The sequence below is a fragment of the Callorhinchus milii genome, unplaced genomic scaffold (genome assembly GCF_018977255.1).
Source record: "Callorhinchus milii isolate IMCB2004 unplaced genomic scaffold, IMCB_Cmil_1.0 Scaffold8, whole genome shotgun sequence".
Lineage (NCBI taxonomy): Eukaryota > Metazoa > Chordata > Chondrichthyes > Chimaeriformes > Callorhinchidae > Callorhinchus > Callorhinchus milii.
In genome coordinates, this window is record NW_024704749.1 from 7,194,927 (window position 1) to 7,212,458 (window position 17,532).

Sequence of the window (17,532 nt, forward strand, 5' to 3'; positions counted from 1 at the left end):
ATAATCCCTTGAATAAAAACAACCCCCTCCCCACCCACCCACCCCCCACATTCTTTCCTTCCCTCTCTGGGGGAATATTATGGCGATTCATAACCAGCCCGTGAGGGGGGGGGGTGTGAGGGGGGGTAAAAAGTTATTTTCTTATGGAAGGAGATGGGGTGCGCATGCGCAACAATGTCGACCAGTTGGGCGGGTTTCACGCCCAATTTGGGCTATTTTTTTAATTGGGGGCTGTTGGTTGCACTGTGTGTGTAAATAAAAATCCTTTTTTGGGGGCTGGAGGAGCTTAATTATATATATATACACACACACATACATAATTATATATATATGTACATACACAAACAATTATATATAACATATATATTTAGAAATATAACATATATATATACATGACATATTTTTTTAAAAAAACCCTGCAAACCCTTTTTGTGTGTGTTTTGTGTTGTTTTTTTTTCTCTCAATTGGTCTATTTTGTGGAGGGGGGAGTGTGAAATGAGAGGGGAGGGCTCGCATTTAATTGACACTTTTCTTTGGAGGAGGTGGTGGGGGTGAGGATGGGAGTGGAATGCTGTGCAATTAGTTTGGAGGGGGCGGGGGGGGGGGGGGGGGCTGTTAAAGCTAAACAACTCCTATTTCTATCCATAATAGAATAATAATTGGGGCTATTGTCATTAGAGGGGGCGGGGCTGGGATTTGGGGAGTGTGGGGGGGGGGAATAATACTGTAGCAGTGTATTGTGACCTTTTTTTAAGGACGTGTGTGTGTGGGGGGGGGGGTGGGGGGGCGATAAAAACAGCACATATGAAACTGTGTCTGGTTTTGATTTCTGGCTCTACACAACAGTCAGTCAGTGAGTGAGTGAGTGAGTAAGTGAATGAGGAGTGAGTGAGTGAGTGAATGAATGAATGCGTACGCAGGCGCGCGTATCCATGCGCGAGGTGAGGCGGTCGCCTGCGAGAGCCGGAGACAGACAGACAGGGAGGCGCTCAGGACCTGAGCCCGGATCTTTTTGTCCCTCCCTCCCTCCCTCCTCTCTCTCTCTCTCTCCCTCTCTCCCTCAGTCTCGGTGCCGGCCGCGGGCTCGTGATTTAGCGGCGAGTGAAGCAGCGAAGTCAGTCACCGACCGGACGGACGGACGGACCGACCGACACACAGACAGACAGACAGACGCGCACATCCATCCATCACACGCATTTACAGAGAGGCCCTACAGAGAGCCCTCCCCTCCCCCCTCTCTCTCTCTCTCCCTCCCCTCTCCCCTCTCTCTCTCCCACTCACTCACTCACTCACACACACACGCGCGCAGCCTGAAGAACGGCCGAGGACGACGCCAAAGCCCATAGCGGCCTATCTGTCGTTTTACCCCCTTCCCCCCCCTCCCCCCTCCTCCCTCCCTCCCTCCTCTCTCTCTCTCTCCAGTACTTTCCCCCCTTTCCTCTCCTCCTCCCCCTTCCCAACCCCGTTCTCTCTCTCTCTCTCTCGCAGTGTTTCCCCCTCCCTCACAGGTCCGTTTTTTATCCGTTTTATTTTTTTAAAAAATATTTCTTTTACATAAATAAATTGTAAAAAAAAGTAATCCCTCCCCAAACCCCTCCTCCCCCTCTCACTCACTCTCTCTCTCTCTCTCTCTCTCTGTTCCCTCCCTCCCTCCATCCATCCCTCAGCCGTCGCAATCGTCGTCGTCGTCCTCTCCTCTCTCTCACTCACACACACACACACACCCTCTCCTCCTCCCCACCACCACCTCCAGTTTGGATGCCGCCGCAGCTGCTGCTGCTTTTGTTGCTGCTGCTGCCCGGAGCCTGAGAGGGAAGAAGGGAAGAAAAGAGAGAGAGAGAGAGAGTGTGTGAGAGAAAATCAGGAGAAGAAGAAGAAGAGAAGAGAGAAAAAAAAATACTAATCACATCATCATCATCATCCAGAGAGAGAGAGAGTCGGAGATAAACCGTATAATAATGTCCATGAAACAAGCCAACAGCCGCAAACCCGGCGGCGGGGGGGGAGGAGGAGGCGGAGGAGGAGCGGGGGGGAGACAGTCCGCCGGCAGGTAATGTACCTCACGCGCACCGGCTTGGCTTAAACTTTAACCCGAGGCTTTGCTAGGCCTCGTTCTCTTTCTCGCGCTCGCTCTCTGTCTCTGCGTCCCTCTCACTCTCACTCACTCACTCTCTCACTCAACTCTCTCTCCTCACTCTCACTCAAGCCGAGCGGGAGGGAGATAGTCCGCCGGCAGGTAATGTACCTCCTCTCTCTCTCTCTCACACACACACACACACACACACGGGTTTGACTCAAACTTTAACCCGAGGCTTCGCTAGGCCTCTCTCCCCCTCCTCCCCCCCTCTCTCCCTCCCTCTCTCCCTCTCAAGCCGAGCTCCTCCTCGGGTTCGTCCGCTTCGACGTGACCGAACTGAACGATGACGGACGAGGCAGCGCCCGCAAGGCCCCCGGGCCCCCGGGTCCTGACCGGGTCCGTCTCCTCACCACACGGGGCCTAGTCACTAGTCACTAGTCAGGCCTCTGCCTCCCTCTCTCTCTCTCTCCCGGTGTCGTTCCCTCTCACCGCGGCCTAAAGTAAAGGCGAACGGGCGCCCGGCGGCTCTGCCCGGGCCCAGACCCGACCAGACCGCACCGGCCCTGTCGGTGTCGGTGTCCGTATCGAAGGGCAACGCGCCGGGGCCTTGTTTCCCCCCCTCCCCCCCCCTCTCTCTCTCTCTCTCTCTCTGAGGGTGTGTGTGTGGGAGAGGAGAAGGGCTTTTTTTGTGTAAAAAAAAGTATTATTTTAACGTTAAAACAAATGCGTCTCATTTATTTTTTTTGTATGTGTGTGTGTGTGAGAGAGATCCATCCACCGCCCGAGGCGTTGGCGGAGGATTTTGTGAGAATCCTTTTTATTTATTTGATTTGATTTATTTAATTTATTTGCTTATTTATTTATTCCTTCCTTCCCCTTTTTTTTGCAGGTCTCACACACACACAAGTCAGCTTCCCCACCCCCCCCCCCCACACCCACCCCCCCACTCCCTTAATTTTTTTTGAGGGAAAAAAAATGCGATTGAGGCTTTTTATTTTCTCTCATCTCTCTTTCTCTCTCTCTCTCTCACACACACACACACACACACACACACCACACATATCCACACACACACACACACACACGCGCGCGAAAAATACGATCACTGGAATATAGTCCAATAACCCCTTTTCAACGCATTAACGGTATCTCTTTCCCATCTTCTTCCCCAACACAAATGTGATGTTATTCCAAACCGACCGGCCGGCCGGTCAATTAATTGTATTAATGCTCCGTTCATCTTTCTTTCGCGCTCAAAAAAATATCCGGCGGCGATGGTAGTCCCAAGACGCCGGGCGAAATGATGTTTTTTTTTAAAAAATGTTCCCGTGAGAGGTTAAACCCATGTACGGTGACAGTTTAAACTGCCCTTTCCATGGCGACCCTGAGTGCGTTTCTGAAGCAAGTGTCAGGCGAGAGTTGGAGGTTGAATGAATTACACACTCAAAATGGTTTTCTGGTCGTGAAGCCCTCAAATAGAATGAGTAACACTTTTCAAATGAAATGGCTGTTGTCCGACCAGGACTGTTGGGATCTTTCTTGTGCGTTTTTTTTTACTAAAATGTACTGAGCAGTTTCACTCCTGTGTGTTGTTTGGGGGAAATATTCCACACACTTTAACCTTGACGGTTGAGGCCTTGACCTGGGATGTGAGGCTACTCGCTTCAAATCTGGGTGAATCTTTTCCTTTAGGAGGATGGTCATTTGGGGTGGGGTGGGGGGGGGGGGGTAGGTGTAAAGGTAAATGAATCCCGTTTCCCTGCGGTGGAACCAGCTTCGAGGTGATGTGTTTGCCTAAACAAGATGCTGAAGTATTTTTGATAATTGACTGGCATTTTCTGGCTCCATCAATGAGACTTCGGAGGTAGATAGATCCTCAATTCTACAGACCAAAAGACGAATAGTGGATAGGGATGTTTCTGGCTGTGTAAGTATTGCAAACGAATAATAATCCCTCAAAAAAAATTGGTCATTTCAATCCACGACTGTTTATGGGACACTGCTGAGCGCAATTGGCTGCTGCATTTCGCCCACAAGTATACAGTCAATTCACTTTACAGTCTATTCTGTGAAGCACTTTGAGACGTCTAGAAGACGTGAAAAGCGCTGTATCAAATGCAAGGATTATTATTGTCATTATTGTGAGGGCAATAGTTTTTTTAAATTGACATTTTTATTTATTTTACAAATAGCTTTTAGTAGCTGAAAACTCGGATGTGCTCAGTCATTGCTTTTTTTTGGCATAATTACTTGGACAATATGTGACTGTTCTTGGGAATGTAAAGTGCTAATCCTGCATATCAACACCCCTTGGAACTGTTGCTTCTTAAGAATACCATCCAAAAATCACTGTCTCTAGTGTTGATGAAGTGAATTTTGAATAGTTCCACTTTAAAGGATTCTGTTCTTGGAAAGTCTCTGTTTTGGCCTTCATAAACATTGAGTTTCAGCTGAAGTCACAGGATCCGGAGCCAAGGTGAACTTTGAAATGTAACCGTTTTTATTGGCGCAAAACATCTTCTCTGTACTCATGGGTTCAGACTGATCTGCCAAGTTCTGGATTCATGAGTACTTTCCACTCGTTCTTTTGGTCTCTTCCTCTTCACTGAAAAGAAACATTAATGTGATCCACTCCTTATGTTGTCTCAAAGTGCAACGAGTTATTCTGAAGTTGAGTAGGCCACTTCGGTAACTAATCTTTCCAGCAGGGCTCCACATGTGAATGTGGCTAAAGGAATATTGTTCTCCAGGGCACGAGGAGAACTAACTTTTTACTCTTGAAAGTAGTGCCATGGGATTCTTAGCATTCATCAGAACAAACAGACAGGACCTTGGTTTAGCTTTTCATCCAAAGGATGGCAAAAATATCCCTCAGTGTTGCGTTGATGCATCAGGTGACGAGCTCAAGTTCAGGTCTTGCTGAGTGACGTAAGATTCCATGGACAGGTGTGAGCAACCGACTGGTACCTTTGCAAAAGTGTCACACTTTGTGTTCCAAACAGAGTTGGCACAAAATCCAGATGTGTAATTTCCAGTGAGGGATGGGGGGCACTGAGCAATGATCAGAAGAACCAGGTTTCCCTTCCCTAGTCTTGGGCACTAAGTCTAGCTGCAGGATTTCAGTGACTGACTGGGGTGAGATAAGCCAACTTAGCACAGATCAGGGACTGAACCTGTGACCTGAAACAGTCTGCTGTTTCCGTATCTGACAAAACCAAGGAGTGGAAGGAAGTCTTTCATCATGAAATCCAATGTGATGGCATAAGATCAGCGTTCATCCCGTTTAGCGTTTGGTCACTGCAATCCTATCATATTACAAGTTAAAAATCAAATTTGTCTGGAATGTTTCTTGTGGGTTGAGCACTGAATAAGTGAAGTTTGACTAATTGCTTTCAAGCACAAATTAGATAGATTTCTGTTAGGAAATAATATCTCGATTCAGTATATAGTTTGGGACATGTCATGTGACTGCCAGGGTGGTGGAAGGCGAACTGGATGGATCTTGGTCTTCTGCCTAGCAAATTTTTATGTTATGTTTTTTATGTAATTGCAGCTGTCTTGATCCATGCATTAGCAAGCTAGTTACAAGTTTTTAAATTAGGGTTCAACAAGCATCTACTTAGCACAGTTTCATTTGTAAACTCATCTTACGTTACTGTACTGTAATTTTTGTGCAAGAGTAGGTGAAAGAAAGTCATTCAGCAGTCAGCAGCGCAGTTTCTCTTTCTGCATGCCCCCTCCTGGATGATTCACCGAACCGGTTTAGCCATGGAATCTATTGTGAAATAATTTCCAAGATGAGATGATTTGCCTAATATTGTGCTTGGGAATATTCTATTTATAGAAGAAAATGTCACAACACCAAACGTAGGCAAATTACTATTTCAGTAGCTAGTAGTTGAGTTTGGTGTAGTTTTGCAACAGATAGCTTATCAATAAGGTATTTACATTTGGTAGTGTCCAATTTTACTAACTTTCCAACCTCGAATCTCTTCCCTAATAATAATAATAATAATCCTTGCATTTTATATAGCGCCTTATCACTTTGTTGAGATGTTTCAAAGTGCTTCACAGCATATACTGTAAAGTGGATTGACTGTATTTTGTACAGCGCTTTGGGACGTCCTCCCGACGTGAAAGACGCTCTATAAATGTAATTTTGTTGTATTTGTAGGCTATCGGCTATTAAAATGGTAATGATTCTTCCATCTCCACAACCATCTCCACACCCTCGCCCATTTTTTTAAAAAAAATGAAACACTTAACGTTGTTTTCAACCCCACTGAACTGGCTGCTAAGGCAACGTTTTCAGATTTTATTTGCCCCTTTGAAGTAACTTTCCCCTAACTGTTAATGGCAGACCATCTATAGCAGTGTTCCAGATGTCAACCTGCTCTTTTGGCCAACCAAGTTGTGCAACCAACTCGTGCAAACTTTGACATCTTTAGTATTTCCCATTAAATGGAAACAGTTTGGAGACTGTAGTGCATGTGTATACGTTTGCTTTGAGTTGAATACTTTTTAATTTGAATGTACATTTATGTAGATACATGTAGATTTATTTTTAGGTGAAAAGGAAACGATTTGCAAATTGTTAACAAGCATTTGAAATCATGTGAATGTTGTCAATATTTGAATGTGTTTAACATTAACTGATCTTGGCAATTCTTTCAGTGCTGTATTTCCTGTATTTGTTTTTTGATAGGTGCCAAATGTAATTGCTTCACTTATTTTAGACATAACTGCCTTCTTCTTCAAATACACTTTAATCTAAATGTTTGACATAAGTTTGATATACTCCTCTAAGGATAAACTGCTGTGATTTTTTTNCTTGGTCGTTTTGATGTAGTGTCAATATTTATCTGTTGGTATAACATTATGGATAAGGTCATGCAAATCTTCTATCCTGTAGTTTGCTCTTGCATGTCTCTAACAGTGAGCAAGAGAGAGAGATCTCAGAAAAAAAAACATGCATTAGTTTTAGCTGAACAGATAAATGGTTAAATTGCACAGAGAGATCACAGCATTAATGGTACTATAATGTGAATTTTTGTAAAGGTGCAATTGGAAAGTTTGTCTCGTAACATTACAAGAATCCAGTTATCCGGTTATGTAAAAATGGCATAAGAAATTGCCTAATGTTGTCTTTGTAGCCCACTCTCTTGACCTGTAGCTTGCTTGGATTCCGCTGGCCCGAAGGATATCCTAACCCTAATTAGATAGAGGTAGACTGAACATCTCCAAGTGACTGATCTCACAGATTAATGGGCAAATGGATTGGGAAGCCCTGTCTTTCTTTCAAATACAGTTATAGTGCAGTTCAGGATGTTAGCCTTTTGGCCAAGAGATAGATGTATCTGAGCTAAGAAGACCATAATAACTGTTTTTCTCTTCTCGGGATCAGTAGGGTTGCCTTTGACTAAGGCAGGGTGAAGCTCTGGTTATGAACGTAGGGTTGTGAAGCAGGCATCCTGTTGGCATGAGCTAGTATTTAGGGGTGTGTTATATTCTCTATAGAAATGGATATTTATAATGCCCTTACTCGCATGTACCGTACAGAGAATGAAAGGATTGGTGGAAAAATGACAGCAGTTCACATTACTTGTTTTTGTTTTCTATGTTTTGTTCACTCAAATTTGAAGCTACTTTAAATCAATACTGTCCCGCTTATGCTGTGACATTTTTTCTTTTCCCAGAGGGCGCAGTGGTGGAAAAGGACCTCCACAGTCTTCTGTAAGTACAATGTTTTACACTTAATCTATAGAAATACTTTTATTATTATGTATGCTTGGCACTTGATGCTAAGTATATTCAGAATTCTGCAGTGGAGACTTATGGAATGGAGGAAAATATTTAGGTCATTTCATTGGACTTTGTCACTGATTCTGTTTTCGTGTCTGCACGGGCCGATGCCAAACTATTTGAAATGTGTAATCCGATATTCACACACTGTGGACTATTATAACTCCCTTTCGTTGGCTTTCCTGGTTTAGGACACTGTGGCCCATTATAGTATGGCCTACCTGTGGCTCAGTACCACACCATATGATGCACATCGACCCTCAGCTCTTGGTGCTATCTCTGATTTATTTGTAGTGGGTTTTATTTGAGTGCACTTGACACAGATTTCACCCTGCATTACTGTAATACCTTTTCTTATAGTTTTACTTTTTATAAGGTCAGCCATTGAATTAATCTCACCCTGGATTGTCAATAACCTAGATTGGTTGGGTTTATTGTGATTAATTTTTAATCATTAGCACTTATTTGGAATCCAATTGATTCCAGCGGAGGACCATTTAATATCTAACGCTTCAAAGTACAAAGACTGAAATAAAACCAAGTGCCTGTTTATTTCCAATTCTAGTCCAGCTGTGCAAGATGACATTCCATGTGGAGCTACATAACTTGTTATTGCATGGTGTGTTGAATGAATAGTGCAAGTTATATTGGAAACAAACCACTGAAATAGGGCAAATGAGCACTAATGCTCAAAATCAAGTTCATGAAACATGGTTTTGTGATGCATGACTTTCTAACAAGTGAGAGAGATCTATGCTGTTCCAATATGAAGTCATAACAGCGTTTAAATGTTTTTAAATGTTTGGTCTATGTAGTGATTGAGGGTGCTATTTGACATATTGGTTTTTCCCTATCATTTGAAACACAGTAATTAAATAATAATCGTTGCTTTTGATATAGCGCCTATTGCGTTGTTGAGATGTCTCAAAGCGCTTCACAGTATACTGTAAAGCGTAGTGACTGTATTTTGTGGGCAAAATTAAAAGGACCATATGAGCATTTTGAGGTGTTGTGTGAATGGCTTTAAACTGTATAAGTGCAAGCTGTTAAGGCCATGTCTATCTCCTCTTAAAGAATTTAGGTGGTATTGACTCTTGTTTTCCCCTCATTGATTACGAAAATTCCAATTTGTGAATGTCTATTGTCCTCTAGATCCCGTATGATGGAATCTATGCAAACATGCGTATGGTCCACATTCTTACTTCAGTTGTAGTAAGTACACCTTTAACAATGAGAGCACCTTTTTAAAATGTCCTTGACATTTTGTAGCCGTGCTTGGCCACCGCAGAGAGTTCTACTGAGTTTTTAACTGAACTTTCTATTGATTCCTGTTGATGTGCGGTATTAATAGCCGAATACTGGACTAACGTGACATGGCATAATTACAATAACTTTGTCAACAAGTGTGTAAAAACCAACAGAAAGTGGTGATCCTGCATAACCCAACTCCTACCCTCCCCTACCCCCAGGAATAGTGTAAAGCCGTCTCCATGAACTCCACATCATGTGTTCCACCCAGAAGTGATTATGAGGCAGTATCGGCGGGAGGGGCTGTCAGACTATTGTCACTTTGTCCTCGTGCTTTATGATGTCACCTGAACCGAGTCTGAGATCAATGGTCTTTTCGTTCACTCGTGGGAGGGAACCGGTTGCGTATTCTTTACCGTGGGTAGAGCTTCCTTGTAACCAGACTGATTTCATGGTAAACCTGCAGCGTTACCAGCATAGATTTGTTGAACTTCGGAGCACGTTGAGGAGATGGACCACCTCAGCGCCTGATAAGATTCTGGGAGTCTAGAATCTTATTAAATCCCCTTTCTCTGATTTCTCAATAAGAGGTAACTTACAGTGGTAGAAGCCTTAAAAGTAGTTGTTGTAGATTAAGTGGGACCTGAGTTATAGGTCACCCAAAGAGGAGACCGCCTCCCGTAATCCCGTAGCAAGCAATTTGCAAATCTATTAGTGATTTGTTTTTAATGGAACGGTACTCGGCATTGAAAGTGAGTGACTTTCTCTTCAAGTTTTCCGTGCTGTGAGTGAATGCCCTTGTTTAGGTTACTTCTGTAATTGGCCTTGGGTATTGGTTGTACATTGTTCTTGTTCCATAATTTACGCTGCAAGTTGGTGGTGGGGGAGCGAGAGAAAGAGGAGAGAAGTCTGAGAAAGCAGCTGAATTGTTTACTGGGAAATTGAACATTAGTGCTCGTCTTTGATCAGCTTAAGTTGATCTTAACAGTTGAAACTTATCTCTGAATTGTTGCCATGCAAATGAGATGGAATGTGATCCTTTTTTGCCACTAAAGTATACAAAATACAAACTTCTTGTGTGTTCATTTTTACAGGGTGCAAAATGCGAACTAAAAGTGAGGAATGGAGGAATATATGAAGGCGTTTTTAAAACCTACAGTCCCAAGGTAAACAGATTATCTAATGGTGGCCTTTAAACGTGATTGCTTAAATGTGCCTAAAAATATGATCGATAGAGTAGACAACAACAAATTGTATCTATAGAGCACCTTTCATGTCAGGAGGATGTCCCAAGGAACTGCACAGTTGAGAATGTGCACTCAAGTTGAGTGTTGGTTTTGGGAGGGCTGTGGGGGAGGGGAGGATGACCGAAGACAGACTTGAAGGAGGTGAGGGAAGCAGCAAGGCAAAGGGCGCCATTCTGTCGTTCCAGAAAGTGGGGGCAGAAAGGGGGCGAGGAGAGGGAGTGGGTGGGTTAATAGGGTTTGCTTATAATTTGCTTGCTGCACACTCGCACGGTGAAATTACGAGTCGTATGATGCGGAGGCACTGACTGACCAGACCAGTGCTTTGCCACAAGGTGTTTTGGAATTTTGTGGTCACCCCTGCAGCGACCCCTTTATAATTGGGTTCTACTGTATCACAATGAGAAATTTAACAAACGTCTACAACACATGCCCAGTGGTTACAGCCTACTTTTTTAGATCACATTTATAGAGGCAATGTTAAGTGCTTTACTTTATTGAGATTTCTGAATTCCAGTGTGATTTGGTGCTTGATGCTGCTCACCGGAAGAACACTGAATTCAGCTCGCGTGACCCTGGGCCCAAGCGAGAAGACATTGTGGAAAGCATCATTTTTAAATCTGCAGATGTCGTAATGCTGCATTTTAAAGATGTCGATTTAAATTATGCACGAAGAGGTAGGTTTCCCTTTTGAAAATTCCTACCAGCTAGGTTTACAATGCAATAGAGATCATCATCTTGATTGATCATGTTTGATGTTTTATTCGAAGGAATGTTAATGTTCTTGAGAGAGGATCAGAGTTCAGGCATCTGAAATCCCTAGTTTTTTTTAGTTTGCCGGTTGTATATTACAACAACAATTCCCTTTCTCTGATTTCTCAATAATAACAAATTAATTAGTTTTTCTGTTAAGTGCTAGTGCAGAACATCATTCTGAAGTTCACATATCTTTAAGTTGCGTTAAAGGATCAACCCTTTTTAATTACAAACCAAATCCAAACTAAACTGCCCCATATTTTAATTGACTCACTAGTTTTGGAAAGTTGTATTTTTTTTGTTGTAAGATGCTGCTGGGGTATTTTAAGTATTAAAAAGAATAATCCTTGCATTTGATATAGCGCCTTTTTTCACATTGAGACATCTCAAAAAGCTTCACAGAATGTACTGTAAAGTGGATTGACTGTATTCTTGTGGGTGAAACACGGCAGCCAATTGCTGTATTAGTATTGTATTGAAAATATAGATACTGTAGGTCTAAAATGAGGGATTCAGTCTCCTGTGAATGCAACTCTGACCTGCAAGAGCTGCTGTCCGACATGCCCGGATTGGGACAGAGTCGAATTCCTGTGGATTGGCACGACGCACATTGGGTGACCAAAGGGATTTGCTATTTACGCATCCCGTTGCAAATACTTCTATTTTAATCCCCCTCCCCCACCCCATGGAGATTGGATAATAAAGGAAATGAGAAGTGGCCTATTGGGGCGGTTGGTCATTGTGCTCTTAAAAGTTGGAGTTGAGCATTGTGACAAATGGAATCTCCTCTGCAGAATGTTTCGTCTGTTTCTCTGTGGCGTACTATACTCGTTCAACACTATTATACAAGTGTGCAGTGAACGCATTTGAATTATCTTAACGCAGCTCAAAGTGAAACAAAATTCACATAGACACTATCTGGCTGATGTATTGAGCAGTTTTTCAAAAATTATTCTGCCATAGACGGGCGGTATTAAAATAAAATGTGTTCTATTGAACTTGTTATTGAAATTTAAACTTGGTTTATTATTTGCTGGGTTTGTTGCGGTTACTCAGAACAAAGTGAAAAATGCTCCAGTTTCCTTCACCTTGACAAAACAGAATATTTTAATAGGTGAATGTTACAGTTAATTTTTCTTGTCAAAGAATGATAGTTGTTACTTTCTATATTTTGTTTATTGACATTGTTCCTTTCCCCCATCTTCTCTCTTTCTCTCCTCTCTCTGACCACTGTAGTTCCATCTGAAACAGGTAATACTGATATTTACTTTGTTTTACAGTTGCTAGGCATGTAAATTAAATTTGGACTGTTAGGTTGGGTTGACGTGGTGCATTTAAGATTTATTAGAAGATTTATTTACTGTAATTGATTCCTTTTAAGTGACTAGAAACTGAAAGTCCATCTTCTTACAGTTGTTTGTTGCCATTCCTCCAAGTTTAACTAATTTTAGATTTGTTTTAAAAAGGATATTTTTCTCAAGTTGTTAATAACCTCATGCCATATGAATTACTCCTTAAGTGGATTAAACTGTACACATAGTGATGTCATGTTGCAGATGCTAATTAAACAGTTGTATAAATCTGAATATATTGTGTATGGAACGTTCATAAAACGGATTCAACATTATAAGGGCCGGGATCACATTTGCTAAACCGCATGAGCTGTGCTTTGTTTTTGAGTGCTTATTGCTAAGGTGTACAGCACTAAATGCAATAATGAGGGAATCTGATAGATTTTTGCTTTATACAGTAATGTTTTAAAGGTACTTGTTCTAAGTTAATTTTTGTAAGTGCTGCCTGCATTAGAATAAGGTTGCGACCATCAATGTTAAGATAACAGTTGTGGACTCCAATCACTGATGTTTCAGTAAACTTTCCCTGACGGGATTAAAGAAATTTCTGGTGTTTGTATAGCTCTGCATTTTCAGCAGTGGTTGAAGCCCTGCGATGATGTCGTTGCCGAAGTGAAACAAAAGCCCACTTTTCAGCTTGCTTAGCATGTTCGGCGCTTATACAAAGCGCAAGGCAGTGACTGGCCTGTTTCTGAAAGGCTTTGTTTGTGAAGGAAGTGGCGCCATACTTTTTTTTTGTGTGCTGCTTTTACAGTTTTGTTGCAAGTGCTGGCAGTCGGATTTCTCCTGAATTGAGTCGCATCTAATTTGTTGGCTGGGCTTTAAATATCTTAATGTCGTGTCCGAGCTTGCAGGGAGTTTTTGCAGCACCGAGGAGCAGAACAGCTGTTGTACATGTGCAAAAATACTGTTCCCCAACCTGTCTGTAGTACTTTGTATTTTGTTCCTTCTTAACCTAGTGAGACAGGGAGAGCTCCCAAGTTTAGTCATTAAACCTTTAGTGAGAATCTCACATTGTTTATTAAAATGTAAAAAAATTATTCAACAGTTTGGCAATCTTAAGATTACATTTGAGGATGACTGTGTCTCCCATAACAGACATAAGACTTGCCACATTCATTGGCTTTGGGATGGAAACATTTGCCCCTTTTCTGATGAGGTGAAGTTGGTGCTGCAAGATCAGAAATTTTATTCTCAATGGATATCAGCATAAAAAACACACTGGAAACCTCTGGGTTACCATTTAGAAAATGATGCACAGAATTAGAAAATTGTTCTGCACTGCAGTGGGTAAAGTACAGACACTCGACCTATCAACTACTTTTAAGCCCGCAGTTCTATGTTGGTTGCCGGCAGGCTATAATCTGTTTAATAATACTGTAGTTGGCAGAAACCTATTACTGCAATTCACATAATGTAGGTTGAACAAAACTAATTGCATTGAACAATGCACTGGAGTTTAGGTCATGTGTTTGCACTTTACCAATTGACATTGTGTGTGCGTTTGACAATGTGATTGCAGGGGAATGGAACGTATTTAAAAGCAAAATGATTAGAGCAATAAATTAGGCAAAAATCTTCAGATTGAATTGATTTCACCCCTTCCCTGATAACTGTTGCCCGTTGCTCATAATTGTCTGTGGGGAGAGCTTTTCCTGAGCATTGTTAATTCCCCTCTGTCGGTCATCTCTTAGCCCAGGTCGTCTCAAGACTCTTTGCAATGCTTTTTTTTTCTTGACCAACAATCAAACAAAAATGTCAGGAAACAGCTTCAAGAACTGTTTCAGGTGCTTGCAGGGCTGATCAGGACAAGATATACAGTGCTTCCCTCTATATCCTGTTGAAACCTGACATGATGTATTTGTCTGCCTCACATTTCTACTTGGGTTATCGAGTCTCTCTGTCGGCAACTCATTTTGCAGTGCTACTGAACCCAGCAGGCTGTTGGAATTGGTTGGTTATCTCTGGAGCTCAGAAACGACCGCTTTTTCTTTATGGAATCGGCATAATCTGTGGATGAACATCCAGCCTTGTGTTTGTGTACAGTATTTGTATACAGCATCTCAAATATGCAGCTCAGTGACTATTGATTGGAACCAGCTCTGAATGTTGGGTACTGATTGCACTGAGTTGAAATCTTGTTAAAATTCCTGTCTTGTCGCATATTCTTCACTGGCTTACTGCAACCCAGCATTCTTTTCTTGTGGATCAAACTCTGCATAATTCATGTGGCTTGATCCTACTTACTCAGTGCTCTCCTTGGTTGTTGGATCCTGTTTTGGCATTCCTACCTTTAACCCCCACCCCACCTCGGGTGCTGGTGACGTGTGTATTTTGCCCATTGAACCAGAATACTCCCTTTCAGCACTGAGTACTGTACCAGCAAGATGCAGGGTCTCCATTCAGCTGCCAGGATCTGTCCATTTATGCTTCAGTACTCGTCATTCAGCACTCAAGGTCATCCATCTCTGGTTGGAGGCTTTATACTAATGAATGCTAAAATGCAGGAAACTTTATGCAGTTTCTTCCCACAAGTGTTGCTCAGGAAACAGAATTACTCAAAATATGGTCCATTATTTATTCACCACTATCAGTTTCCAAATCATTCTACTCTTGGCGATGTAGTAATATGAATATATATAATATGCTATATATATATATTGTATATCATTTGTAAATAAAGTGATTTCTATCACAGGCTTTGTAGTGTCTCTATGTCCTGCTGTATTACATAACAATGTTTTGTCTGTTTTCAGATTTGAAGTAATTTTAATTGTATCAGTTTGCTTATCATTAAAATAAGTTTTTGAGACATTTCTGCTCTGAATGTAATAATTACCTGTTTCAGATGCTTTCACGGATGCTGCCATCGGCTCTAGAGTAAACGGTGAGCACAAAGACAAAGATCTAGAACCGTGGGATGGTGGCGAAAGCACCAGTGAAGATTTGGAAACCTTGGAGTCTGATGTGGTAAATAGGCTATTATGCTTTGATGCCTTGGGACAGTCACTATAGTCTGAAATGCAGATCACTGGCATTCAGAGATGATCTGAATTTCAAACAGGTGGTTTGTAAAAGCTTTGATTCTTTCCACATGAGGAATAACTAGCATTTTCCACATGCTGTTACATAAATCTTGATTCCGAGACAAAACACCAAATGATTGAGTCTTCCTGAACTGATCGGTTATGACCTTTTTTTTTACAGCTTGTGCACGTGTACTGAGACTCTGAAGTGAACAGCATTCTAGTTCTAAAGTTATTGTCTTGTCCACCACTCCCATTATATTTGGAGTGAGCTGTTTGGAGCTTATTCACTGTGTGGGGCTATTTGTGTTGTTTACCACTGAAGGGAGCCTGCTTTATTGTATGGATTGAAGCTATTTGGCGGGGTTTGATTAAGATTTTTTTTTTCCCCTTCCATCAGTCTAATGGTTGGGATCCCAATGACATGTTCAGATTTAATGAGGAGACGTATGGAGTGAGATCAACCTATGACAGCAGCTTGTCCTCCTATACGTAAGTAGAGAACATTTCAGTTGTGGTACCTCTTTCATATAAAACCTGCTCTTTCACTTGTCAGTTTTCTCTACCCTTTTCTCCCGAAGGTATTTAACTAGGAGTGCTGCTTTATTAGTGCCTGTGATACTTTGCCCAAGTGGCCGTTATTTATGAATTAGTTATGGCCACAGTAATTTTGCTGCTGCTGTTTGTGTCACAGAGTACCCCTGGAAAGGGATAATTCTGAAGAATTTCTAAGACGGGAGGCCAGAGCGGCTCAACTTGCTGAGGAGATTGAATCCAGTGCCCAGTATAAGGCAAGAGTTGCTTTAGAAAACGACGAAAGGACAGAGGAAGAGAAATATACTGCGGTTCAGAGAACTCCTGGCGAAAGAGAGAGGGAGAGTCATGGTGTGAACTCCAGGTACTGACTGCCCTTATTTTCCTTTTACACACAGTCTGAATGCAAAGTCTTTTCTCTGGGATTTTTATTTCTATTGAAGTGCTTTCATCATCTCCTTGCCAGGGAATGACAGGAACAAAAAAGCCTTGTCTTAATAGATCTCTCTCCACAGTGCACGTCATTAATTTTACATGTGGAATTGAAGTTGCAGCACACCATGTGCAATTTGCATTCATTTGCACTTCACTAAGATTGCAGATGTGACCGGCACTGATTATTGTTTTGTTTGAAGTGTTGAGTGGTTGACTAAAATAGGTGAGCGTTTTTTTTAAGCAAAGTTGTAGGCTATCTGAATTTGACGTGAACATTTTTTTCACCTTTTTTTTTAGTTATTTTTGCTCGTCTCCATAAGGGGCTCTGCTGCACCGTGTTGTGTGTGCATGCACGTAAGCACGCATGTGTGTATAATATAGTCGTAAATTGCTTTTGCAATCCAGAATATCCTTAATTTACTAACTTTGGAAGTTGAACCTCATAATTTTTAACAGCAGCTATTTGTAACCTCGCAGTATTTGAAATTGACTTTGGAAATTAGTCTGAGGGCGAGTTTAATTTTTAATTTTTTCCCCCCCCCAGAGAAAATAAATACATTCCACCAGGCCAGAGGAACAGGGATTGGGGGAGCACACGTCAGCATTCACCAAGGATCGGACAATCTGGCCCACCATCTTCCCGGGCTGGGTCACACACCCCAGATTACAGCCCTAATCCTGGAAGCGACCAAAGAGTTGTTAACGGAGGCAAGTCTTTGTAGTCGTTTAAAGACTGAGGCAAAAACCTGGACAATGTTAATAGTCATAGAGGTCATTAGCCTGTTTTGAAGGAACGAACAGACCAACTCCATTTGAACAGTTGTGCACATTACTCTGGGTTTCACGTTGTACGGAAGTGTGTGAAGGCTTGAATGGAGTCGTCTTGTTCATGAAATTCTACAATCGGGAAGTTGATGATAATGAGGTGTCCGTCTATAATGTGCAAAAAAAAAAGAAATGCGCGCTCAATCAGACCCACTATGTCATTCCAGGCAGGGCGAAACCTTGGGCAAGTTTCCTTACTCCACACGCCTAATAATAATCCCTCCAAAAAAAAA

At 42.1% G+C, this 17,532-nt stretch overlaps 1 protein-coding gene across 1 annotated transcript in view; it reads left to right on the forward strand.

Annotated features, from left to right (window-relative positions):
- Positions 1–1,895: 1,895 nt before the first annotated feature.
- The window catches only part of LOC103184396 (ataxin-2), a 29,464-nt gene continuing 13,827 nt past the window's right edge, over positions 1,896–17,532 (forward strand). Inside the window, 10 exon segments of the mRNA XM_042337293.1 lie at positions 1,896–2,050; positions 7,774–7,810; positions 9,032–9,091; positions 10,222–10,293; positions 10,889–11,048; positions 12,364–12,378; positions 15,328–15,449; positions 15,906–15,997; positions 16,200–16,403; positions 17,019–17,182. Coding sequence (XP_042193227.1) covers positions 1,959–2,050; positions 7,774–7,810; positions 9,032–9,091; positions 10,222–10,293; positions 10,889–11,048; positions 12,364–12,378; positions 15,328–15,449; positions 15,906–15,997; positions 16,200–16,403; positions 17,019–17,182 — 1,018 coding nt within the window. The 5' untranslated portion in view covers positions 1,896–1,958.